Source organism: Triturus cristatus, chromosome 5_1, assembly GCF_964204655.1.
Source record: "Triturus cristatus chromosome 5_1, aTriCri1.1, whole genome shotgun sequence".
In the NCBI taxonomy this organism is placed as follows: domain Eukaryota; kingdom Metazoa; phylum Chordata; class Amphibia; order Caudata; family Salamandridae; genus Triturus; species Triturus cristatus.
Window position 1 is genome coordinate 192901998 of NC_140587.1, and position 25429 is coordinate 192927426.

The window sequence follows — 25429 nt, forward strand, 5'->3', positions numbered from 1 at the left end:
AGCGTTGAAGGTGTGATGAAAGAATGCAGTGCAGCCGCTAAAAAACACTCACACATCGGACCTTTCACCACACTCAAAGGTAGGCAAACAACAGCACACGCCGAGAAAAGGCACAGGCGCCGTTAAAGTGACAGTCTGTTTTCTAAAGTGCTACCACAGGATGGCTTCGCAGTGCTTCGCCACGTGAACACCAACACTTTCTAAGTGGAGAGTTCACGCGGCGCTGCTTTGGACATGAACACAGCTGGGACCATCTGATGTGGATTTATCGTCCTTCGCTTTTTTATTTTTTAACAATCCTGTAACATGCACAAGCTGTACAAGGAAAGATTTATAATAAAAAACTGGAATGATCCCATACAGGACAGCCATGCCAGGAAACACGGCCTGCGACGCTGCCATCAGCTATGTCACAGAAGACCTAGAGCCGCTTAAACTGTGTGACCTTGGGCAAATCACTATAGCCAAAACGATGTGTTCCGATATTTGTCAGTGTTTCCAGACAAGAGTAAATGTAGGAAGCAGGTCGTAGTTTAAAAAAGCGCGGCCCGTCATGGGACGCGAACGGCTCTTTACAGGGCGGACAGAAGATGTGCACGCGGGGACTGCCTTTACTGGCGGTGAAAAATAGTCCCCAGAGTATCACTCCGCCAGTAAAGCATCCAATCCCCGCGCGCACATCTTTTGTCTCGTTTGTCTCCCCGCGTGCACGCTGGAATCGTATCGATTCCAAAAGGCCTCTGCTGGCAGAGCAGCGCATGCGCTGCTTTCACCAGACCGAGACCTAAAAAGGCACGAGGGCAAGGAGGAATAAGAAAGGAGAGAAAAGGATGGTGAGCTAGGAGAGGGCATGTGGAGGAGGAGAGAGGGTACAGTGAGAAGTGAGAAAGAGGAGGGTGAGGAAGAGAGAAAGGAAGGGGCGGAAGAGAACAAGATGGAGGAGCGTTCACGGAGGTGAGAGAGAGACTGGAGAAGATTGATGCAGAGGGAGGGGAAAGAGGGGCGCAGAAAGAAGGAGAGAACGGAGCAGCTATCTTGCTGCGGCTGTCTGGAGTTTTTTAAATCACCTTAGCAATGAGAGTGAGACTCCTCAAAGTAAGGTCCGTTTGCATTGCTGAAACGTGACATAACAAGGGAGGTGGTCGCTCTTAGCTCTTAAGACATAATTTACTTAGAAGCCATCCAGAAGCTGTAGTTCATGAGTGCTCCCAGCTTTCTGGCTTCTGATGATTATGATGTCGTTGGTGGCCCACTTTCCTAGGGACAGACTGAAGTGGCAGGTAGTTCTTCCAGCCTCTGCGTGTTAAGATGTCTTTTTTGTACGAGTTAAACGTAAGGTAGGGTGACCATGTGTTCCGGATTGCCAAAACTGTCCCAGTTTTTTCACCAGCTGTCTCAACAGATTTCAGCAAATTCCATGTCCCGGTTTTCAGACAGGGCCAAGCTGGAGGGAGCCCCATTTTCTTGGTTCTAAGGCAGGACTACTTAACAGCTCTTATCAGAAAACAAGTTAATTAACACACATGATACTGGGTTAAAAGTTACATTTGATGTATTTCCTTAGTGCCTAATTTTCTGTGTTTCTATGTTGATGAATGCTGTCATTTGAGTCATTTTGTGCGCCTCGGTTGATGTAGAATTGTAGTCCTTCTATTTTTGCAAAATTCCACGGTTTACAAAATCTGGCCACCTTAGCTTAAGGTGGTTAGTTAACTACTGGTTAAGTACCCAAATATACTCAATCAATCAGGTGACTTGTAATGCGGGACTACTCACCCGTAAGGGTCTCAAGGCACAGGGGAGTTATGGGAGGGCTGCAGAATCGCAGAACAGAAGGCACTGCAGTTCGGTCGAAGAGCTAGGTGCTGTGGTCCTTCCTGAATTGAGGCAGTGACAGTGATTGCCTGAGGTGTAGAGGTAGGGTGTTCCAGGTGTTTGCTGCAAGGTAGGAGAAGGATCTTCCTCCAGCGGTGGTCTTGTGGATACGCGGGACTGTGGCCAAGGTCAGAAGGGCGGAGCAGAGGTCTCTGGTGGGTGCGTGGAATGAGAGGTGGTGGAAGAGGTACGCAGGTCTCGTGTCGGGGAGGGCTGTGTAGGCGTGTGTGAGGAGCTTGAAGGTGATTCTTTTGTTGACTGGGAGCCAGAGTGGAGGTCTTTCAGGGGGCTGGTGATGTGGCTGCAGCGGGGGATATGGAGGATGAGTCTGGCCTAGGCTTTCTGAATGTTCTGCAGTTTCTTGAGGAGTTTCTGGGTAATGCATGCGTAGAGTGCACTGCCGTAGTCAAGTCTGCTGCTGATGAGTGCGTGGATGACCATCTTTCTGGACTCGGTGGGGATCCACTTGAAGATCTTTCGGAGCAGGTGTAGCGTGTAGATGCAGGATGATGAGACTGCATTGATGTGGCTGTTCATGGTGAGCAAGGAGTCCAGGATGATTCCAAGGTTTTGTGCGTGGTCTGTGGGAGTGTGGGGGGGGGAGGGGGAGGGATTCCAAGCTCTGCGGGTGGAGGGGGTGGAGCCCAGGATGGGGATTTTGGTCTTCTCCGAGTTGAGCTTGAGGCAGTTGTCCTTCATCCAGGTAAGGACAGCCTTGAACCAGTTGTGGAAGTTGTTCTTGGCGACTGTGGGTTCGTTGGTGAGGGAAAGGATCAACTGGGTGTCGGCAGCGTAGGAGACGATGTTGAGTCTGTGGTTCCAGACGATGGCTGCGAGCGGGCCATGTAGATGTTGAAGAGAGTGGGGCTCAGGGAGGAGCCCTGGGGCACACCGCAGCTGATCTCTGTGGGTTCAGAGTGGAACGGATCCATTTCAGGGCTTTGTCGGCGTTGTAGAGTCTTGTGCATAGGGTATGGTGGCAGACTGTGTCGATGGCGGCCAAGAGGTGCAGGAGGATGAGGGCTGCAGTTTCGCACCAATTGAGGATGTGGCTGTCGTCTGTGGCAGCGAGAAGGGTGGTTTCAGTGCTTCGGAAGCCAGATTCAAAGAGGTCCAGGATGTGGTTCGCTTCTATGAACTCGGAAAGTTGGGCGTTGATGCCTTTTCGATGACCTTGGCTGGGAAGGGGAGCAGAGAGATGGGTCTGAAGTTCATGAGGTCCGTAGAGGGTTTCTTCAGCAAGAGGTTGATCTCTGCGTGTTTCCAGTGTTCCGGGAAGGTGGCGGATGTGATAGAGCAGTTGATGGTGTGGCAGTTTGGGGGCAATGGATGTGCCGGCTCTGTTGAAGAAGTGGTGAGGGCATGGTTCAAGGGTGCTCTGGAGTGGATGCTCTTCATGATCTTGAGGGTGTCGTCAGCAGTGAAGGTAATCCAGCTGAGCAGGGTCTGCTGGGGTCCGGTGGTTTGCGTGTTGGGCGAGAGGTGCTTGGGTATCGAGGCTGTTGAAGCTGTCGTGTTACTCCTTAATGTTGCGGTGGAAAAAGGTGCCAAGGTTGCTGCAGAGATCTTGGGAGGGAGGGATGTTTGCCGACTGTTCTGGGTTTGGTGAATTCCTTGACCAAGGTGAAAGGTTCTTTGCTATTGAGAGCGTTGGTGTTGATCCTTTCTTGGAGGGCTGCTTTCTTTGTTGTTCTAATGAGGTAGTCGTGTGCTGCGACAGCGGTTTTATAGCTTGAGCGGTCTTCCAGGTTCCTGCTGCTCCTCCATCTCTTCTCGAGCTGTCAACAGGTGTGTCTGGACTCATGAAGGGCGGGAAGAGTACCAGCTCGCTTTTTTGGAGTGTCGCTTGCTTGGGACTTTCTTGAGGGGAGCCAGTGTGTCAGCTCAGTTGGGGATCCATCGATGAAGGTTGTGTGCTGAGGTATTAGCGCATCCGGATGTCGGTGGTGGGGTTTTGCTGAGGGGGTGGTGAGCTGTTCTTCTGTGACCTTGTTCCAACTTCTGTGAGAGTAGCAGTGGGTGTTTTGGTGTAGGGTATGTTTGGTGAAGGAAAAGTGGATGCAGCGGTGGTCGGTCCAAAGGAGCTCAGAGGTGTGGCTGACGGGGATATTGTCGCTGGTGGAGAAGATGGGGTCAAGCATGTGTCCTGCTGAGTGGGCTAGGTAGGTGACCCCTTGTTTTAGTTCAACAGTGGTGAGGTTTTACAGCAGGGACGCGGTGTTCTTGACGTTTGGGTTGTCCAGGTGAAAGTTGAGGTCCCAGAAGAGGATGTAGTCTATGGAGGCGAGAGCATGGGGTACGATGAAGTCGATGATTTAGTCACTGAAGGGTGGACAGGGTCCGGGGGACTGTAGATGAGGGTGCCATGGAGGGTGGTGTAGACCTGGAAGTGGAGGTGCTTTATGTTGATCGAGTGGTCGTCTGAGTGGGTGGTGAGGCATAGGGTGCTTTTGTGTATGATGGCGATGCCTCCACCTGGTTTGTTGATGCGGCCCTTGTGAATGTTCTTGTAGCTGTCCGCTATGGCTGTAGCTATGTCGTTGGCGTAGGTGGAGTTCATCAGAGTTTCTGTGAGGAAGGCGATGTCGGGATAGATGGAGTCGAGTAGGTCCCGGGGCGTGTTTGTGGAGGGAGTGTGTGTTGAGCAGAATACAGCTGAGGCGGTTGGGTCAGGTATTGTCGGTCGTGTTATGGGTGAAGCTGGGGTGTGGTGGCAGAAGGAGGTGCAGCTGTAGTTTCTGCAGGAAAAAGGGCCCTGGGTATCATTTGGCGATGCCCTGTGGCAGGCATCCGGTGTTGAGGGCTTGGAGGATGTTGGCGTCGTAGCGGTGGACGGTCTGAGGACCAGGGTCTGTGGTGCTGGGCATGGTCCAGGGGCCTTTGGCACGCCAGCGGCTTGGCTGGATAGGGGCCACCGTTAGGAAGCGTGAGGGGAGTGCTGGACAGCTAGGAGGTGGGAACCAGTGGTGCCGTGGGTGAAGAGCAGCAGCGGGGACACGGTGAGGAAAAGGCACAAAAGTGTTAAGAGGAAGTGGAAAAATGCAGAAAGCGCAAGAAGGTAACAGAAAAGCAGAAAACTGCAGCATGTGAAAGAGTGACAGAAAAGCAGAAAATGTGAAAGGAGGGAAAAAAGAGATCAGGAGAAAAATGTGACCAAGACATTTTTCTGCCGAGTGCAGCAGTGTATACGGTTGACACATTACTGTATACTGTGAAGGTATGAACATTGTGACTAAAAGGTAAGTCCTGTGTTTATTCACAAACCAAAATCATTATTTGTTCAAGAATAACATTTTGAATAGGGTCTGCTGAACACGTACAACTTTCATAATTAGGAAACCCTGGCATGTACGATAGGATTGACCCCTATTATGTATTCACTGGTGTTCAAATGTCAAAATAAGCTTATGAGCCATGGAAGGTTCCATACAAGTGTGTATTCTTCATAAATGGTCTTTCTTTGTCATGAATTTCCATTTCCCGTGGAAAGAAAATTATACCACCACTGCTGCCTAATATTATTAGCCCAGTATCTAATAATGGATATTTATATGGCAGACATCACATTGAATTATGTGTAGTACCTTACTTTTTCCTTTATAATAAAGAGTGCAAAAGGACTTTAATCATCAAGGTACATGCAAGTACTCTTAGTATCTCGTGCTTTTTAATGTATTAATTCACTATACGGTAGCGCAAACTCACTAAGGAAAATATTGCTGCCTAGTTATTACGTCACATTTTACCACAGAGGACTTCCAACTTGATCAACTCATTGCTTTCATTCATATATGACTGCATTTGTACATATTCAAAGAGGTCAGTGTAAAAGTGTACTTTACAATTATGGTTTCTGGTGCAATAACTGAATCAGCCAACACGAAGTTCCGTTCATGGCTATTGCAACCTCGAGTTTTAACAAGAAGAACCTCTGCTGAGGGAGGAACCAGAAGAAGCTGAGGAGGAAACTGTCCCTGAAACTGGGGGATTGGCCTGCAGTGGTTGCCTTACTGCCAAAGAGAGGAGAAAGGAACTTTGTGTACTTTTGCTCAACTTGTGAAGGATCTCCAAGGGCTTGGAATAGAGCTTGCCTCCTGCTGAAGTCTCAGGAACAAGACTTCACCCCCCCCCAGCTCCCCAGAGTTCTTTGGAAGTGCCTGCTGCTGTTGTTGGGCCTTCTGAGGGACTGCGTGTCGCAAGCAGCTGGAAGCGCGACTCAAGAAGGAGAAGCGTGCCGCCGTCGGAGCTGTTGTCGTCGCATCGCGTACAGTGTGTCGCTGCTGCAGCATCGCATCGAGCGGAAGCGTTTCGCATCATCCAGGAAGTGTCTCGCAACGCCGAAGAAGTGTGTCGCCATCGCAGCCATCGTAGCTGACGAATTCCACCGCATCAAGAGCAGAGTCTCGCATCGAGGAAGAAGCATGTCGCCATCACAGCCATCGTAGTTGTCGCATTGCACCGCATCAAGAAAAGCGCCTCGCATCCACGGAGAAGCGTGCCGCCATCGGAGCTGCTGTTGTCGCATCGCGTAAAGGGGTGTCGCCGCTGCAGCTGACGCGTCGAGTCTTCTCGCAACATCGGAGAAGCGTAACGCATCTGGAAGATCTTCACGTCTTTATTTTTTTGCACCAAAAACTTCATCGCATCAACATCGTTGCAACACTTTCGTTGCCCTGCTTGTCGTATCTAAAAGGTACATTGACTTAAAGTGTCGCATTTAAGAACTTAAGAGAACTAAGCAAAATCCTACCATTTAAAAGTAACAGTATTGTGTGTTTTTGTCGTTTAATGGTCTTGTGGTAAATCTATATAAAAGAATACTTATTGTTGATATAAAACCTGTGTGGTGTCCAGTTGTAGTGTTGTCACTTGATTACTGTATGTGTTCACAAATGCTTTACACACTGCCTCTGAGATAAGCCTGTCTGCTCGTGCCAAGCTACCAAGGGGGTGAGCAGGGGTTATTTTAGGAGTGTACCCCCTTACCCTGACTAGAGGCGAGTGTCCCAATTTGTCACAAGTGCATACCTGTGCCAACTAGAGACCCCCAGGTCTAACAGCCACCCTCTGACACAAATGTCATCTGATAAGTAATGTAAACCCTTCTCCCCACCATAATAAAAAAAAGATGCAACCAGGTCTGGAATGGCCGAAAAGCAGCAGCAAATGCTGTTCAGTGTGCACATTCACCCTGCCAATAACAAGGATTACTGCCTTCACTATTGAAAAACATAGCCAATAGGTCTCTCCTTTGGGCCCTTATAAATATTTAGTTATGCAGCACAATATCCTTAGTTCTACAACATCAACCGTTGCATGGCTAAACACTTATAAGGTCCCGAAGGCGAGACCTATTGGCTATGCCAATGCCTGTTTGACAAAGTGCCTAGCTGTAGTTTTTTAACCCTAGCTCTACCGGCACCTAGGAAAAACCTAGCAAACCTATACATTTTTGAAAACTAGACACCCAGGCGAATACAGGATGGGGTGACTTGACTGCCTCTCACAAGGTTCTGTTACCCATATTCCCTTGCAAACCTAAAAAATTGTCCAAAAAAACCACATTTTCCTCACATTTCTGTGGTGGAAAGTTCTGGAATCTGCTTCGATCCACAAATTTCCACCCACCCCGCGTTCCCCAAAGTCTTCCGAGAAAAACGGTACCTCACTTGTGTGGGTATGCCTAGTGCCCGCGACAGGAAATGGCGCAAAACGCAACATGGACACGCCACAATTTCACTGTGAAAAATGACCCTTTTTTGTCAAAGTGCCTAGCTGTAGTCTTTGAACCCTAGCTCTGCCGGCACCTAGGGAAACCTAGCAAACCTATACATTTTTGAAAACTAGACACCCAGGGGAATACAGAATGGGGTGAATTGACTGTCTCTCACCAGGTTCTGTTACCCAGAATCCCTTGCAAACCTAAAAAAAGTCACACAAAAAACAAATTTTCCTCACATTTCTGTGGTGAAAAGTTCTGGAATCTGCGTGGATCCACTAATTTCCACTCACCCCACCTTCCCCAAAGTCTTCTGAGAAAAACGGTACCTCACTTGCATGGGTGGGTCAAGGACCCGCGACAGGCAAAGGCCCAAAACCTATTGAGGCGACTTCAAAATTACCTATCACAAACCAACCTGGTTTTGCAAGGGGGGGTCCCATGAGTTTTTGGCCCAGGGCTCAGCGACCATCTAGGGAAACCTACCAAACCCATACATTACTGGAAACTAGAACCCCGGGGGAGTCCAGCAAGGTATGGCTTGCGTGGGTCCCCTAACGTTTTCCTACCCACAATCCCCTGCAAACCTCAAATTTAGCTTTTTTCTGAAATTTCTGTGTTGGAAAGTTCTGGAATCTACGTGGATCCACAAATTTTCTACCACCCAGTGTTCGCCCAGGTCTCCCAATAAAAATGGTACCTTACTCACGTGGGTGGGTCAACTACCCGCGACAGGCAAGGGCTCAAAACTTATTGAGGAGACATCAAAATTACCTATCACAAAACAACCTGGATTTGCAAGGGGGGGGGGGGGGGGGGGGTTCACTCGGGTTTTTGGCCCTGGGCTCGGCGGCCATCATGGGAAACTTCCAAACCCGCACATTTCTGAAAAGTAGACACCCGACATCCAGCGAGGTATGGCTTGCGTGGGTCTCCCAACATTTGCCTACCCAAAATCCCCTGCAAACCACAAATTTAGCTGAAAAACTCTTTTTTTTTCTCTAATATCTGTGTGGGAAAGTTCTGGAATCTCCGTGGATCCACAAATTTCCTTCCACCAAGCACCCCCCCCGGTCTCCTGATAAAAATGGTACCTCACTTGTGTGGGTAGGCAAAGTGGCTGAAACAGGATATGGCCCAAATCGTATTGTGGAGACTTAAAAAATTACCTATAATAAAACTACCTGGTTTTGGGGGGGCACCTGGTTTTTTGGCCCCTGGCTCGCCGCCATCTAGGGAAACCAACCAAATCCACACGTTTCTGAAAACTAGACACCCTGGGGAGTCCAATGAGGTATGGCTTGCGTGGATCCCCCACTGTTTCCCTACCCAGAATCCCCTTCAAACCTCAAATTTAGCTGAAAAAAACCACATTTTCCACATATTTTTGCATGGAATCACCGTGCTGGCAAAAATGTCCTACCACCCAGCGTTCCCCTTGTTCTCCCGAGTAAAATGATACCTCACTTGTGTGGGTGTCCAAAGCAGAACTGGCTAAAAATGTATTTTTTTAAAAAGTAGCGCTTTGAATTCTCTGTGCTATACTCTAAATCCCTATGTTTTGGGCTCTTCCTAGCCACAGGCCTTTCGCCCACCCACACAAGTGAGGTATCATTTTACTAGGGGAACGCTGTGTAGTAGGACATTTGTGCCAGCACGGTGATCCTACGCAAAAATGTATGGAAAAAGTGATTATTTTTTAGTTAAATTTGAGGTTTGCAGGGGATTCTGGGTAGGAAAACGTTGGGGAACCCACGCAAGCCATACTTCGCTGGACTCCCCCGGGTGTCTAGTTTTCAGAAATGTTTGGGTTTGGTAGTTTTCCAAGATGGCCGCCGAGCCCGGGGACAAAAACCCAGGTGACCCCTCCCCCCCCCCCCCCCCACGCAAAACCAGGTTGTTTTGTGATGGGTCATTTTGATGTTGCCTCAATAGGGTTTGGGCCCTTGCCTGTTACGGGTACTTGACCCACCCATGCAAGTGAGGTATCATTTTTCCTCTGAAGACTTTGCGTAAGGCGGGGTGAGTGTAAATTTGTGGATCCACGTAGATTCCAGAAATTTGAGCGAAATTTTGATTTCACCTCAATAGGTTTTGGGCCCTTGCCTGTCATGGGCACTAGGCCTACCCACACAAGTGAGGTACCGTTTTTCTCGGAAGACTTTGGGGAATGCGGGGTGTGTGGAATTTTGTGGACCCACGCAGATTCCAGAACTTTCCACCACAGAAATGTGAGGAAAATGTGTTTTTTTGGACAAAGTTTTAGGTTTGCAAGGGATTCTGGGTAACAGAACCTGGTGAGAGCCAACCAAGTAACCCCATCCTGGATTCCCCTGGGTGTCTAGTTTTAAAAAATGTACATGTTAGCTAGGTTTCCCTATCTGCCGGCTGCGCTAGGGCCCAAAATCCACAGGTAGGCATATTGCTAAAAACAACTCCGTGCCCAGTCGACTTTCTGCCGCCCTGGGGGGATGTCGGGGGGGGGGGGGGGGGGGGGGGTAGCACTCTGTTTACCAGACTTCTCCTTTCCTTTCACAGTGCAGGGCAGAAACATTAGACGCCCCACAGGAGGTGGAGCCAGCATTGTGGAAGGCAAGTACAGCACTGGAGCACTTTGTTGACAGGATTCCTTCTCTTCATTCACTGTGCAGGGCAGAGACATCAGCCGCTCCCCAGGGAGTGGAGCCAGCATTGTGGAAGGCAGGCATAGCCCTATTCAGGTCCCAGGTGCAACTCTTCCCACCCATCTAGATGCAGATCTCTTTATTCACCACTGGGGCACCTCACCCTGTCTCCTGGAATTCCCCAGCCCTGTCACTCAAACTCCAGACAAAGGAATACACACAGCCTAGCAGAGGCAGGTTTGAATGGTTAGACAAGAAAATGCCTACTTTCTAAAAGTGGCATTTTCAAACACAGAATGATAAAACCAACTTTACTAAAAGATGTATGTTATCATCCTGAGTTCAGGCATACTACATTCGAATTTCTACCATGTTCCCTGAGTCAGTTAAGATTATAAAATGTAATAACCAAACTGCCCATTCTGGCCTATGGAGAACATGTAGCCTTGCAATAGTGAGAAACAAAAATGGCTGTAATTCACCATTAGAACATGCCACACACACAAGGGCATGTCCTACCTTATCCTTACAATGCACCCTGCCCTTGGGCCTACCATAGGGGTATCTGATATGAAGAAAAGGGAAGGTTTAGGGACTGGCAAATGGGTGCACTTGCCCAGTCAGCATGACAGTACCAGACTGCATGCAGGCTCTGCAATGGCAGACCTTAGACACATGTTTACAGGCTGCTTCTGTGGGTGGCACAACCAGTGCTGCAAGCCCACCAGCAGTATTTGGATTACAAGCCCTGGGCACTCCTGGTGCACTGTACTAGGGTCTGACAGGTAAACCAAACCAACCAATCATGGAATCACAAATCATACATTAATTTACATAGGGGAGAGCATATGCACTTTAGCACTAATCAGCAGTGGTAAAGTGCCCAGAGTCATAAAACAGCCAACAACAGGTCAGAAAAAATATAGGAGATAGGCAAAAAAAAGTTCAGGGATGACCCTGCAAAAAGGGCCAAGTCCAACAGTGGCGCTCTGTGTCACATGACACTAAGTACTTTAATGTGACCTATCCGTAGCTGCTTCCTGTTGTGCGCTTCATGCGAACTGTAACACCATGAATCCTGACTTGTTAATCCTAAATACTTGAGCTGCTGTCGCCCTTTATTTCTTTCAACTTTCCCTTTAGATTTATTTATTTCTGAATGGTGAAAATGTCTATGACGTACAGATAAGCCAGAAAGAACCACCACGGAGGCCGCAATTACTAGCAGTACATGATAGCGATAGTTGGAAACAAAATCTATAGCCAGAAAAACGTATTCGGATATAATGACCCGCAACCCATGTATACTGTTTATTCTCGCTTCAGATTGGGGGTTCTGCCAATGGACCAGCACTCCAGGCTGTGACAAGGTGTTGTTGCCACATCTGGTCAGTGCCAGATTGACACCAGAACAATAGAAATATCTGCCCATGAGGTATTTCTTAAATCAGCTAATTAAACACTATAAAACACTATAGCATGGCCACTAGAATTAAGTGGCAGTGAAGAATAGGGTTGACATAATTATGCAGCAAGGAAAGTCGAATATGTAACATAATGTGGCACAATATGTAGCAGTAATATTTCATTTTTTTGACAGTTTAACAACTACTAATAGTGTATGAGCAAAGCCACACCGTATTAGTACCAATTTAACACCTGAATGCAGCAATCGTCAACTGAAAGCTGACCAGTTAACCCTTGCAGAGGGTTTGCCACTTCGCCGAACCACATATGACTCCTTTTGTTTAGAAAGTGTCTACACTGGTCTATGAATACCCTTGTCTACACTGTGTGCTACAAAGTGTGAAGGGTACAATGGGAACGGTACACAACACAGAAGGCGTACCTAATGAAGGTTAGAGCCGTGGGTTAGAGGGAGCCAAATCTTGCAAACCTTTAATGCAGTTTCGAGCTTAGCAACAGTTTCTGAAAGGAAGATTCTAGAGTCCTCACTGTGAGTAATGCCGAGCGCGGACTTCGGAGACACGATCCGTGTTTATTTATTCAACGGTAGCTGCCTTTCATTCAAAAGACTGATGGTGACGGATTGTGTATAGTTTGTACATTACAGTACGTGTCAAGTGTGTGGTGTGTACAGTACAGTACGTGTCAAGTGTGTGTGTGGTGTGCACACTACAGAATGTGTCAACACTGCGCCTATAACTACCGATGCTGTTGACACGTTGTAGTTGTGGAACAGCTGAAGGCTTGCATTTAAAACAGAATTATTGTATTTTTTGGTGGTCGGTGCCCCTCCTCACATGCCTGACATACTCTGATTGCTACCGATCAAGGGAGGGCGCCTCATTTCCTCACAGCTGTGTTCACCTCACAGCACTGCACCTGTAGCATACGACATAGCGCCAAGAGGAGTAAAGAGGAGCTAGACATGCAGGGTAGTTTCAGTACGCTGAGAAAGCGTGTGGCCAGGGACACAGGAGAGGTACACATAGGAATAGGTGTGTGGCTCTGGAGGTGTACAGAATCGGAGGCTGCAAGTGAGTGTTACAAAGCTCGGAGGGTGCGCATTGAAGCACTGCCCTCTGTGGGGTCTGCATGTGAAACAGCTGGGAGACACAATCAATGTTTATTTATTCAACGGTAGCTGCCTTTCTTTCAGAAGACTGAGCATGACAGATTGTGCATAGTTTGTACATTACAGTACGTGCGAAGTGTGCCTCTCGGGTTTAAACAAGCATCGGCATACAAATAGAACATGGTGACCAGTACGGGGTTGTTTGCTCTCCCCCACGCCCCAGTGAAACACTCAGGAGTGACACCCTCAGTAATGACACCAAGTAGTGATACATCCAGGAGTGATAACCTCAGGAGAGACACACAGGACTGATAAACTTAAGAGTGACACACTCTGGAGTGTAAGAACATGGGCCGCTGTCCCTGCAGGCTGGACTCATTAAGATGTGGCCTAACGGTTAGAGCATATGACCTCGAAGCTGGGTAACCAGGTTCGAGTCTCTGCGGCTCAACCTCTTGTGATTCTGGGCAAATCACTTCATCTCCCCGCGCCTAACAAAACATGGATGTGCCCGTCTGGATCAGCTGGTGCTCCTGTAAAGCGCCCGATACCTCCAGGTTGAATTCGAGCAATATAAAACTGCGAGACAAAAAACACGGCTCTGCGGATCTTACACGCCCGGAAATTGCTTGTACTGTCTCCACGCGAGGAAGCTAAAGATGTTTAGGAACGACTGCTGTGGCACAAAATGCCATGAAGGTGCTTGTGTGTGGCATAGAAGGACTCCCTGCAGATAAATCACGGATTACAGAGACATAGCGCGTGACAGTAAGAAAATAATAAGCGCTCGCCATGACGTTTTCGTCGCCTTTTTCTGCTGTCCCACTTGGACGGCCTCGACTGCTAAAAGGTTTCTTGTATTTATGGGGCCATGTGTTTGGCCCCATAAAGAAGATAAGAAACCTTTTACGCCAGCAGGAAGTCAGACGAGCCAGTCCAACTGGGACGGCTCTAAAAGAGAAAAGTGTACGTCACTTGAAGCTCTTTTCCAATGGCTGGCCACCGCCAGCCAATGGAAAAGAGGGCGGGGCTTAAACCCCGCTAGTGAAAGCTACCCAAAAACATAAAATCTCGCCAGCTAGCCGAGACCTAAAAAGGGTCACTTTTAGGTCTCGCCTGAGCCAGCGCATGCGCTGTCTCAAGCGAGACATTTAGTAAGCGGGTTTTGGAAGTACTACCCAGAAGCAGCCGGCCACCAGCTTGCTGTTACGCGCACAAGCACGCGCAGCCGCCAGCTTTCAGCGCCCAAGGCGCCATATGGACCCTGAATTACTTTCCCTTTTGCCGCTCGCGTGTTTGCCGTCGCGCGCACACCCCTGCTTTCACTTTTGCCGTCTTGTGATCTCTGCCACCTCTTTTCTCTCTGATCCTGTGCTTTCTGTTCTTGTTGTTCTAATTCCTCTGCGTGCTCAAGCAAAGTGTGCTAGACTTATTGTCACGCATATGCAGTAAAATACACAAAAACACGTTGAAAACATGAAAGTGACACACACATGGGCAAACTGAAAACTCGACAGATAGCACACCATTGCGCACTGCCCCACCTCTTTTCCTGGTGCCCCCTTTATCTTTCGTCCCTTTTCCACACTTCTCTTCTCCGCTCGCAATTTCTGGGCCAGTCCCCATGCCCCGGAAACCTCTGTTTGCGCCTCTTCTAGGCCGGCTGCAGTGCCTCTCCGGTTCCTACGACTCAAAAATTGCGCAGCTCCTCTGATGGGCGCCGCCATCTTTCATTGACCCCTAACCTTCTTTATAGTATAAGAGGGCGTCACGACCATCTTGCATTGGGAACTATCTCCATTCAACAGAGTCTCTTCCATAACACCGTAATCGTTAACGGGCGGAAAGCCCTTGTTTCAGATTGTCGGCCATTTTTAATTGGGTGAATTCTCGTTCTGTTTAAACTGATGGAAAACTTCAAGAGGACATTTTGGGTCTGAAAGCGGATTTATTTCAGCGATATGCATCAGAGCAGGTAAAATCCTAACGCAGTAAATAGGACCGGTGGCTCCCCGCTAAGTACAGGAGGATTGTGTACAAATTACAAAAACAAAGTAAACGGCTTGTGGGATAGGACAAAGTAAGACGTTAAACTGCTTATGTAAGAAGCAATTTCGGAGAGCAGGCTGCAAGAGCTGTCAAGAGCTGTCAATATGGGTTTGAAACTACAGTTTTCTCAACGCTTATTTGACACTGCTTTTTTAAACGTTTGAGTAATTTTAATGGTTATTGAATGACAATAAAAAAAAGAAGTATTCATAAACAGACATGCTAAGGTTAACAAACTCCGCTAGCTTGTAAATTGTAAATAATCAAACATTTTTAACCATTCATGAACAAGAATTTTCAATTCTGTGTCGATTATGCTTTAAATTCTATGTCAGGACCGGAGGCTCTGATTATGCTTTTAATCTCTTTGCTGCAAAATTAACAGAAGCCAATTACAACAAGCATTGGCATGGCCACTATGTCTCACCTTTGAGACCTTATAAGTGTTTAGTTATCCAGCACAATATCGTTGGTGCAACAACATGAACTGTTGCATGGCTAAACACTTATAAGGTCCCAAAGGCGAGATCTATTGGCTATGCCAATGCTTGTTCACTGTGAAGTTGTGGTGTGTCCATGTTGCGTTTTGCGCCATTTCCTGTCACGGGCACTAGGCCTACCCAAACAAGTGAGGTACCGTTTTTCTCGGAAGACTTTGGGGAATGCGGGGTGGGTAGAAATTTGTGGATGCACACAGATTCCAGAACTTTCCACCACAGAAATATGAGGAAAATGTTTGCAAGGGAATCTGGGTAACAGAACCTGGTGTGAGCTAGTCAAGTCACCCCATCCTGGATTCTCCTGGGTGTCTAGTTTTCAAAAATGTATAGGTTTGCTAGGTTTCCCTAGGTGCTGGAAGAGCTAGGATTAAAAAACTACAGCTAGGTACTTTGCCAAACAGGGTAATTTTTCACTGTGAAATTGTGTTTTGCACCGTTTCTTGTCGTGGGCACTAAGCCTACCCACACAATTGAGGTATCATTTTTATCAGGAGACTTAGGGTAATTCAGATTTGTAAAGCAACTGTTATTACCTATTGACTTTCGATGCATTTCTGCCTTCCAAATGAAAGACAATGTGTAAAAAAGAAGTAATTTTGAAAAATGATCGATAATTCTCATGCTAGTATGAATATTCCCAATTTCGGAAATGTGCAAATATCTACTGTTTCTAAACTCTATATTTTGTTCCCATTTCAGAAATACATAGGTGTCTTTCATACCAATTTTTCCATGTATACATTTTCCCAGAATAATTGCTATATACCCGGTACATAATAAAAAACCATTTCAAGTTGCTGCTCAGTTTTTGGCTCTGGGTTCATCGGGTTCTTGGTGAACCTACAAGTCCTATATATCCCCACAACCAGGAAGGTCCAGCGGATGTAATGGTATATTACTTTCAAAGAGTTGTCATAATTAGAAGAAGTTACATGTGAAAACGTTGACACAAAAGGCAGTTTTTTTCAACAAATTTTCAATTTTTCCTATATTTAACTGTTAGTTTCTATAAAGAAACCTTGAAGGATCTACACAAATGACCCCTTGCTGAATTCAGAATTGTGTCTAATTTTCCAAAATGTATAGCTTTCCTGGATCCATTATTGCTTTCATACCCATTTCTACCATTCACTGGAAGGAGGTTGAAAGCACAAAAAATAGCAAAAATAGGCAACGTCCCAGAAAAATGCCAAAACTGTGTAAACAATTTTGTTTTTCTGACAAAAGTCTGCTTGTCCCTGAAAGCTGGGAACATGGTGATTTCAGGACCACAACCCCTTTTTTGATACCGTTTGCAGGGAAAAAAAACAGACACTTTCATCTGTAGCCCTTTTTTCGCATTTTTCCCCCAAAAAACAAAAGCTGTATTTTGGCTAAATTATGGGTCCCCTCCAGGGGCATGCACAAACCCTGGGTACCTTTAGAATCCCCATGATGTTGGAAATAAAGGACGCAAATTTGGCGTGGATACCTTATGTGGTCAAAAAGTTACAGGGGCCCAAGCGCGAACTACCCCAAATAGCCAAAAAAAGGCTTAGCGACGGGTGGGGGGGGGGGAGGCCTAGCAGCGAAGGGGTTAAGTGAAAGCTCGATGCGAAAGTAAACACGCGGCTGACTTTGCCAAAGCTGAATGCAAAGACAAGCGCTCGCCAGACATCCACTGTTTATTTTTGCATCGCGCTTTCACTTTAAACACGCAGCGCCCTGTCTGCTTTTTTGTCCGGCCCAATCAAAGAGCCGGACTGGCGCGTGCAAGGCAGTGTGACGAAGCTTCCGATAAGAAACTTCGTCACGACAGCCGTAATGCAGGTGAGCCAGTCCGGGTGGGCCGGACAAAAAAGCGAAAAGGAGGCACCCCGGAATCCTGATTTCCAATGGCAGTGCACCGTTTAACATAAACGGTGACGCCAGCCAATGGGAATGAGGGGCGGGGCTTAAAGTCCTTTTGCAAAAGTACTCATCTGCATTAAATCTTGCTGAGCGTTGCTGCGCATGTGCGCAGCAACGCTAGGCTAGACCTAAAAAACCAGAAGTCCAATATAATATTCAAATAACACCAGTGCATTCTCAGTGCTGAAGCAGGTGAATCTAATAAAAGCGCAATGCAAGTGGGAAAACTTGCAGAAATCAACCCTTCACCTTCTGTCGCCAACCAGTAGCTTGTTGGATTAAACTGGTGGATTTACAATTTTCAAAACTTATCTGCACTCAAAGACTTCCAATTTGTGCAGTTTTTCTACACATCGAGTTAAATTTATCATTATTTCAAGTAGCGATTATCTAATTGCGATTTTCTTTGAATCGCAATTAGGTAATCGCTATTCCTAATTTACGAAACACTTGAGTTTCTTTAGTGATTCCTAATGGGTCGCAAATAGACCTACCTCATGAATATTAATGAGGTAGTTTGCGAACCATTAGGAATCTACGCCATCACAGGGATGGTGGGGCCTGCTGAGTTTAGCAGACCACCATATCTGTGATTGCTTTCAAATACGCATCCCGTTTTCCTTAAAGGAAAATGGAATGCATTTAAAAAGAAAAATGAAACTTCGTGGGACCACTCCCTGCTCTTAAAAAATATGTGTTTTTCATTATCAAAGAGGAAGGGGTCTCCTATGGACTCCTTCCCATTTGCGCATGGGTTACCACCTCCTTCAAGGAGTGGGCAAAATATGAATGTTTGGCGATCATAATTCGGTCGCAAAACATTCATACATCCCATTCAGCTTCGGTATTTGGAAAAGACGCCCTAAACACGCCCTTCCAAATACCGAATGGCAAAAACAAATTGCGATTCGGTAACGTGTTACCGAATCGCAATTTGTGTTTCATACATATGTGAACGATCGGCCGTTTCCGACCACAAAAGTGCTTAATACATGTGGCCTCTAGATATCTACCAGGTAACATTTCTTACATAATGGACGATTTCTGTCTGCCCTCTATATCCTATCTACATCTGTCTGCATTTCCTGATCAAAAGTGAACCTTTGCCTTCTTATTCTAAGCAGTCTTCCCTTAGATCATTAGATTATTGCTCCTCGCTATTCATTGATCCATTTAGAACTCACTCACCTCTATCCAGGTCTAAGTGTCTATGGTTTTCACAGTACCAACTCAAACAATCAAGTGTGCCTATTATGCACCATTTGGCCTGGGACCTGTGCATCAAATAGCATGGAACTCTGGACTGGGGTAAACTTCGATACTAGCACTGTATACAGTCAGAAATGGTTAAGCCATCTCTGGTATGTATTCCTAGCACTGTATACACTCAGAAATGGTTAAGCCGTCTCTGTTATGTATTCCTCTGAGCAGTTTTCTCTACCAACTATTGTAGTTCCAAGATCGCAGTTGCCTAGTGGGGAATGAGCAATCTTCCTATGTTGCGAGTGTCTGTCACTGCAGCCGTTACTTTTGGCGTGCGTGCTTAAACATGGGTCACTGGAATCTAAGTATGCACTTCCACCTCCACAATGATCTGTCATGTATTCAACAAAATACGCTGTAGATAACACAATTAAGTAGATCATGAGCTGCATTACATATGTACTTGTATTCATTTTCCAATGTGCCAAATTAATCCGACATTAACCAAAACAGAAACTTCTCAATTCATCAGGTTTGTCTTTTTAAAGAAAAAATAAAACTGAGCTAACCCAAGAACTAGAAACAAGGAGCATACTGTACTGTTATTGCCTTCGAAAAGAAACTTAAAGCAGTCATTAAATTACATTGCCAAAGGTCGGTATTTTGATATAGGTGACACTGGTATGTTTGTAAGCACAATATCCTCCCTGCGGTTGGTTTCAAGGCATCACTTAAGGGTCAAAGAAAGGCTGTAGCTTTGAGTACACTTTTCTGCTGAACAGCATAAGCCTTGTGCAAGAGCACGCTGCCCCGGCTGTGGACGAGAACTCTGTCTGACCACTTCGATCCCGTCAGATAATCTCAACTATTTGGGGATGGCTGCAGAAGCGTTTTTGAAATATAAGGGGTCCAGGTTTCTGGTTGATCATCAAGAGCATCCGTTGTGAACACTCGAGTTTCTGAAAGGAAGGATACATTTCATATACACTTAATTTCTCTTGACTGGAGGGGCACAGATCTGTCTGATCAGTCAAATGGTCTGCCACGTACCATGCCCACTACAGATCTGCAAGAAGCACAAATTAATAGATTCATCGTTTTATTCATTACACAGACGGGCAAACTCACCAGCCACTGGGAAAACGTACATGCCACACTGAATTCTCAGGGAATATCAAATTTTACAAAATAAGCATATTCATGACACTCTGATGGTTTTGATGTTTACGACAAAGTTTCTACATACCCATTGCTTCGGCGCATTGGAAGGGCTGGATGCCATTTCAAAGTCTTTTTTGAATTACAATTCTTCACTCTAAAGTGAAATCAAAAATAGCAAAATGAAAAACGTGGGGAAGATTTTAAATTCCAACATCCATTATGATGTAAAGAGTGAGTAACTTAACAAGCTGAAGAACCAAAGTATATGCATGGAACTGTCATGGTGCAGCTTACTTCATCTCTGCCAGTAAAGAGGAAGTTTCAAATTCACTTTATCTAGTGATGATCCATGAAAGCACTGAGCCATTTTAGATGACAGATCTGCCTATGCGCACCAGTCCTGACCCTCTGCTCGGCCAGAGCAGAGAAGCAAAAGCAAAATGATCCCAAATGAAAACATTGCCAATTAAATCAAAATTGGGAACTGCTTGCGACTTTTAATATACACGGAAATCCCCCATATACGTTTCAAAACCCTCAGCAATGTACAACACCATTGCCTCACAGACACATAGCAATAATTACATCATAATTACTCTGGACTCAGATATAATTACTACAAAACATATAAGTATCGTGTCATTGCACTGCCCTTCCTACAACCTGATTCAGGTCACCAACCCATTGAAATGTACTGGTCAGTTTGATATAGTGCTTTGTCGCTGTAATGCACTAGGGGGGCTTTATATAGTAACCAAGAAATAGAACATAGAGAAGAAAACAGCAGGTTAGAAACGCAAATAGACTGGGGTATATATTGTTCTCAAAGACTAGGTGAGGGCCATCAGATGCGTATAGGTGGATGTGACGAGATGAGTTCTTTATTGTATGTAAAGTTCAGATGTCGCCTGGAGGGGAGTTTCAAACAGATGAGATGGCCCAAGAGAAAATACAATTGCCAGCTTTGGAGGTTTTACATTTTAGTGTTTCAGGGTGTAGCTTGATTCGACTTAAGCCACTTTAACTCCAGAGATTCTGAAAAGGCAGCAAGAGAAAGTGGACAGCAGATCCAGTTGAGAAGCAAAACTTCGAAAGACATCCAAGTACCCACGGAACTTTGGAATCCATATGCTGAGACTTCACAGTTCAGAAAACAGCACCATCGTTTGTAGAACTACTAAACCCCATTCATCTAAAACTGACATCTATATATCTCTGTTGGTGGCACAAATCCGAATCTTTAGAACCTGTTATACAGTAGTGTAAACACATAGCTTTGCTGATGCAAATACAAGCACCCTTAATAACACAGTAAATGCTCCCTAAATAATCCAATCTGATGTAGAATAAAAGATTATTAATATTGTTCACAATAATACCAGTAATGAGATAATCTCACATTCTTGACACAGCACCTGAATTCTTCAACTGCTAATGTGGTTCCTTCACATGTGCTATCTACATCAGGTAAGTGATAATCTGAGGATAATAAACATGGAGCCACAAATACTACCAAACAATGTTTAATGTGTGTCAATCACTCCTTCTGTTTCCACTGTGAGTGAGGGGATCATGTGACCATGTCGCAAAACACCCAAAATAATAAGCATTGACAATGCCAATAGGTAGGCTTAAAATGAAAGGTATATTGTAATGTGAAGAATTGCAAATGGGTAGCAAGGGGATGGATTTGTATGTGTGTGGAAGCAAACAACTGCAGAACAATATTGGTATAGGTTAAAAGGGCAGGTGACTGTTGCGCTGTCAACAGTGGCGGTCTGTGCAGGTAAGTGGGATAGAGAGTGTAAAATGAATTAATAAATAAAACCACTAACCTAGTGCTCGCAAGGTAAGTGGTTTTATTTATTTTACATTTTCTATCCGGTCGTTTGCCACTTGCATCCCCCACCCCCGTTCTGACCCCGCCATGCCCCACCGTGCTTACCTGCACGGATCGCCACTAACTGTCAAACCAGACCTAAAAATCCATGCCAGTCAATGACTGCCCTTCTCCCATCTGTGCTGCAGCCATAGAAAAATTCAATAAATTATCAGGCACTTTAATAGCTTTACAATCTCATGTATGTCCCTGAAGGTTAAAATAATGGAAGGTGTATAAATAAACAAAATTATCACAGCTGTGTGGAGGAAAAGCACTTTTATGTGGAAGCTGACAAAGTATGCCCAATTAAAACATGTATTTCTAGCTCCCAAAATGTGGCCAGATCCCCTCACCTGGTGATTCTCACATAATAGTCTGGAGGCAGCTTCGCTGTCAAGCCAGAGCATAAAACCAAGCACAGGCACTGAGACACTGAACTCAATCCCTAGACCAGACCATTAGCCAAGAATAGAAGGAAATAGGAGGGGTGTCTTTACACAACATGGGAAATTTACTGTCAAAGATATATGAGCATTAGTAGAAGTGTTGGGGTTCTGAGAGGCACAACGTGCCCATACTTTTTTTAATTTAGGAAAATAGTTCTCCTTTTTTTATGAAAAGAGAAACATCCCGGGATGTTAATTTTGACAGTAAATTCCGACAGTTGAAGGGCTTCCGGTTAATTGAAGGTAGGGAGTCTCCTGTGCTGTGAAACCGAAGGAGGAGCAGACAGCTATGCAAGCCTTGCTGCCAGGGTGCCTGCTTTCCTGAAAGAAATGTAAACGTGTGCAACTGGTCAATCTACAAATGTAAAGGGTGCTTGGAAGCCAATTTTGGTTTTCATTGATGGAATCACTTGAAGCTCCCTGATGAAGCACATTTATTAATTTTGAGAGCTATTGTAAGCGAGTTACCAGCGAAGCTGTATAGTGTATGCTATTAAATGACAGTTATAAAAAAAAAAAAATCCACTACGTACAGTCTGGGTATTACTGACATCTATATTTTGGAAGCACTTTTTTATTCTAAAACCTTTCTGTGCATTTTGTAGCAGCCTGTCTTATACTGTGTGGAATGTACATTTTAAGACATTACTTACATGTTCATAGTGCTAGCTATCTCAGGCTGGGACCTTTTAGTACTAAACATACACGAGCCACTATTCTCCACTGCAGCAACCAAGATTCAATGATGTAGCCCTCTGGTGTGGTGCATAAATTAATAGAGGTTTCATAATGTACAATAGTGCATTTCCGACTGATTAACATAACTTGCATTTAATTTTCATTTATGCTGTGCGTGGTTTTATATGTAGTTACCTGAAGGTGAAAGACCCAAAAAAGTTACAGAATATTTTTTAACCACGGCCCCCGTTGCCCGCATTACAGTTCCCGTACCTTTTTAATGTACTTCGACCACTGCATATGAGATGTAGTTGGATCATTCGCTGTGCATTTTTCGCTCACGTTTTAAGGGCAGGGTGAACTGGAACGGTTGTTAGTTTGGACAATTACAGTCACCGTTCGTTGGACATGCTCATCTTAATTCCCACAAGTGAGTACAAGCAAGACGGGGCAGATTTATGAGCCCCTTGCGCCACTTTTGCGTCACTTTTCCCATGTTAAAAGTGACGCAAAAGTGGCGCAAGGGGCTCATAAATCTGCCCCGAAGTTCTTTCACCACAAACAGGCGCATGTGGTAACAGCTCCTTCAAGCCACACAACTCCCCTCGATGATAACGAGTACCCTACACAACAGATTCATTTGAAAGCAGGTTAAAGTGTTTTACATGTTCAATTCTGCCGAAAACTACGAACATTTAGGGGCTTATTTACAAGCCCCTTGCGCTGCCGGTACGTCACTTTTAACATGGAAAAAGTGACGTACCGGCAGCGCAAGGGGCTTGTAAATAAACCTAGTGTGGGCAGACTGGTCCTAGCAAGCAACACTTCCAGTTAGTAAGCAGCTCTGTACAGGCTCGATATGTGCAAAGCACCGAAGAAAACTTATACCAATCGAGTGGGTAAATGCCAGTTGGTCACAGAATGACTGCGAACTAGGGAAACTCCGCCCCTCCCCACCCCATCCCCGAGCTGAGGAGGAGGCCAAGAGGCAGCGTAACCCGCTTCCACAGGTGCCGTAAAGCCTACGGATGAGGTGTAGTGTAACTGTGTAAAACATTTATCCAGCCCGGCCTATACCACAGCTCCTCACTACAAAGCGGAGTCGCACTCACTGCAAACGGTATCCCGCAGGGTCACGCGCAGGCTTCTGAGACAAGGAGACGGGCCGTCCTGCCTGAAGCCACAGCCACCCGTCGAACTTGATGTGGCCTAGGACCCGGAGGGAGGCAGAGGAGGCCGTAGGGGGTTGGATGACGCGCTTGATACGAAGTAAAGACCGGGTGGCTCTTGGCATCAGAGAGCGCTAGTGAAGGTCCTGCGACCGTAGTAGAATTATAAAGAGCAAGCGTAGTGTTACATAGCACCAGTTACTATTATTATTATTTATTCCATCCCTAGACCTTGCATATCAGTACATTCTAGGAGCTGTAGACTTGATGCATTTTAATAGGGGAGTGGGTGCGCGGCTTTATTTTCTCCATTGAAGTCCACTGAAGTCTACAGTTTCTGGAGGGAGATAGCCAAAATAAACCAATTTTTGGCTTTAAAAATCAGGAGCCTCCAGCCTGGAAAGCTTTACAGATAGACCATCTTCCCTAGCAAACCAAGCACATGTATATAGATTAGTACCTGGTCACACAGTCTTCTATGTTATGTAGAAATTGTCATGCGGACACGATTTTGTTCAATAACTCAAGCCTGCTTACAAATGTTAGTATCTACCATGTAGAGTCTTACTCCTGTTTAAAACTGTTTCTGCAGTACCAAAAACTTGTGTGGAACATAATGAACACAAGTCATGAGCTGTCACCTGCACGCAGAGTTACTCTTGAATACAAAGATTTATAACATGCCTCTACATACCTATCGTGCATTGCAAGTGGATGTATTGGGAGTGGATGTATTTCGTAAACACTTACATCCATTAGCCCATACACTTTTTAAATGTAGGGAAACTGCCTATTGCTGTTTAAATATACGGCATGACCATGGGCGTCCGCAGAAATTTTTCCAGGGGGGGGCGAACCTGGCAAATGAAGGGGCGTGGCTAATGTTAATCAATAGGGGCGGGGCTAAAATGGCAGACAATCAGGATCGGGTAATGTTCAGGCCAACCTGAGATAAACAAGCATTGGCATAGCCAATAGGTCTCGCCTTTGGGACCTTATGACTGACTCACTGACTGAAGAACTTATATAGCGCACTTTTGCCAAGGCGTCTTGGCGCTGGGTTAGTATGATGCCGGCAGTATAAGTATTTAGTTCTGCAGCAGGTCCCAAAGGCGAGACCAATTGGCTATGCCAAAGCTTGTTGTTATATCTATGTTGAGAGGCTAGGGGACTGGGTCTCGATGTCGGGTTGGGAGCACAGCAATGACCTACTCAATTTGAATGCATAGGTAATACAACCGGAGGGGTGAAATGAAAGGTTCACTACCAGGAATAACAGGAAGGTAGAAAGTTTGGCTGGTTAGAAAGGTAAGGCGGAGTAGAGGCAGGCATGGTGGTGAGGGGAGAAACAGATGCATGCTAGGAGAGCGCTGTGAGGGAGTGAGGCGAAATGGGAAGAGGCACTGAAGGTGGGTCGGGTAAAGACCGTAGTGAGGCAAACAGAAGGGTAGCGAGGGGTGAAGGGTAGACAAAGAAGTGAGGTGTAGAAGATTCAGGAGCAGAGACAGGTAAATCAAAGATGGAGAGGGCACAATAACGCAGCCGTAGAACGTGAGAGGGCCAGGTAGAGAGAGGGAGAGGTGTGTCAGAGACAGGTAGAGACAGCTGAGGAAGAGGGAATAATAAAGACTGAGGTAGACAGGTGAGGTAGAGGGGTGCATTGATATAAAGGAAGTGCAGAGATGTGTCACAGA

General features: G+C 45.9%; 1 protein-coding gene across 1 annotated transcript in view; it reads right to left on the reverse strand.

The window, feature by feature from the left end:
- Positions 1-23815, reverse strand: part of LOC146830628 (ADP-ribose glycohydrolase OARD1-like) — a 60173-nt gene extending 36358 nt beyond the window's left edge. The window contains exons 1-2 of the mRNA XM_085604809.1: positions 23679-23815; positions 19646-19714 (exon numbers count right to left, since the gene is read on the reverse strand). Coding sequence (XP_085460935.1) covers positions 19646-19681 — 36 coding nt within the window. The 5' untranslated portion in view covers positions 19682-19714; positions 23679-23815. The remainder of the gene's footprint in view (positions 1-19645; positions 19715-23678) is intronic.
- Between the last annotated feature and the right edge of the window lie 1614 nt (positions 23816-25429).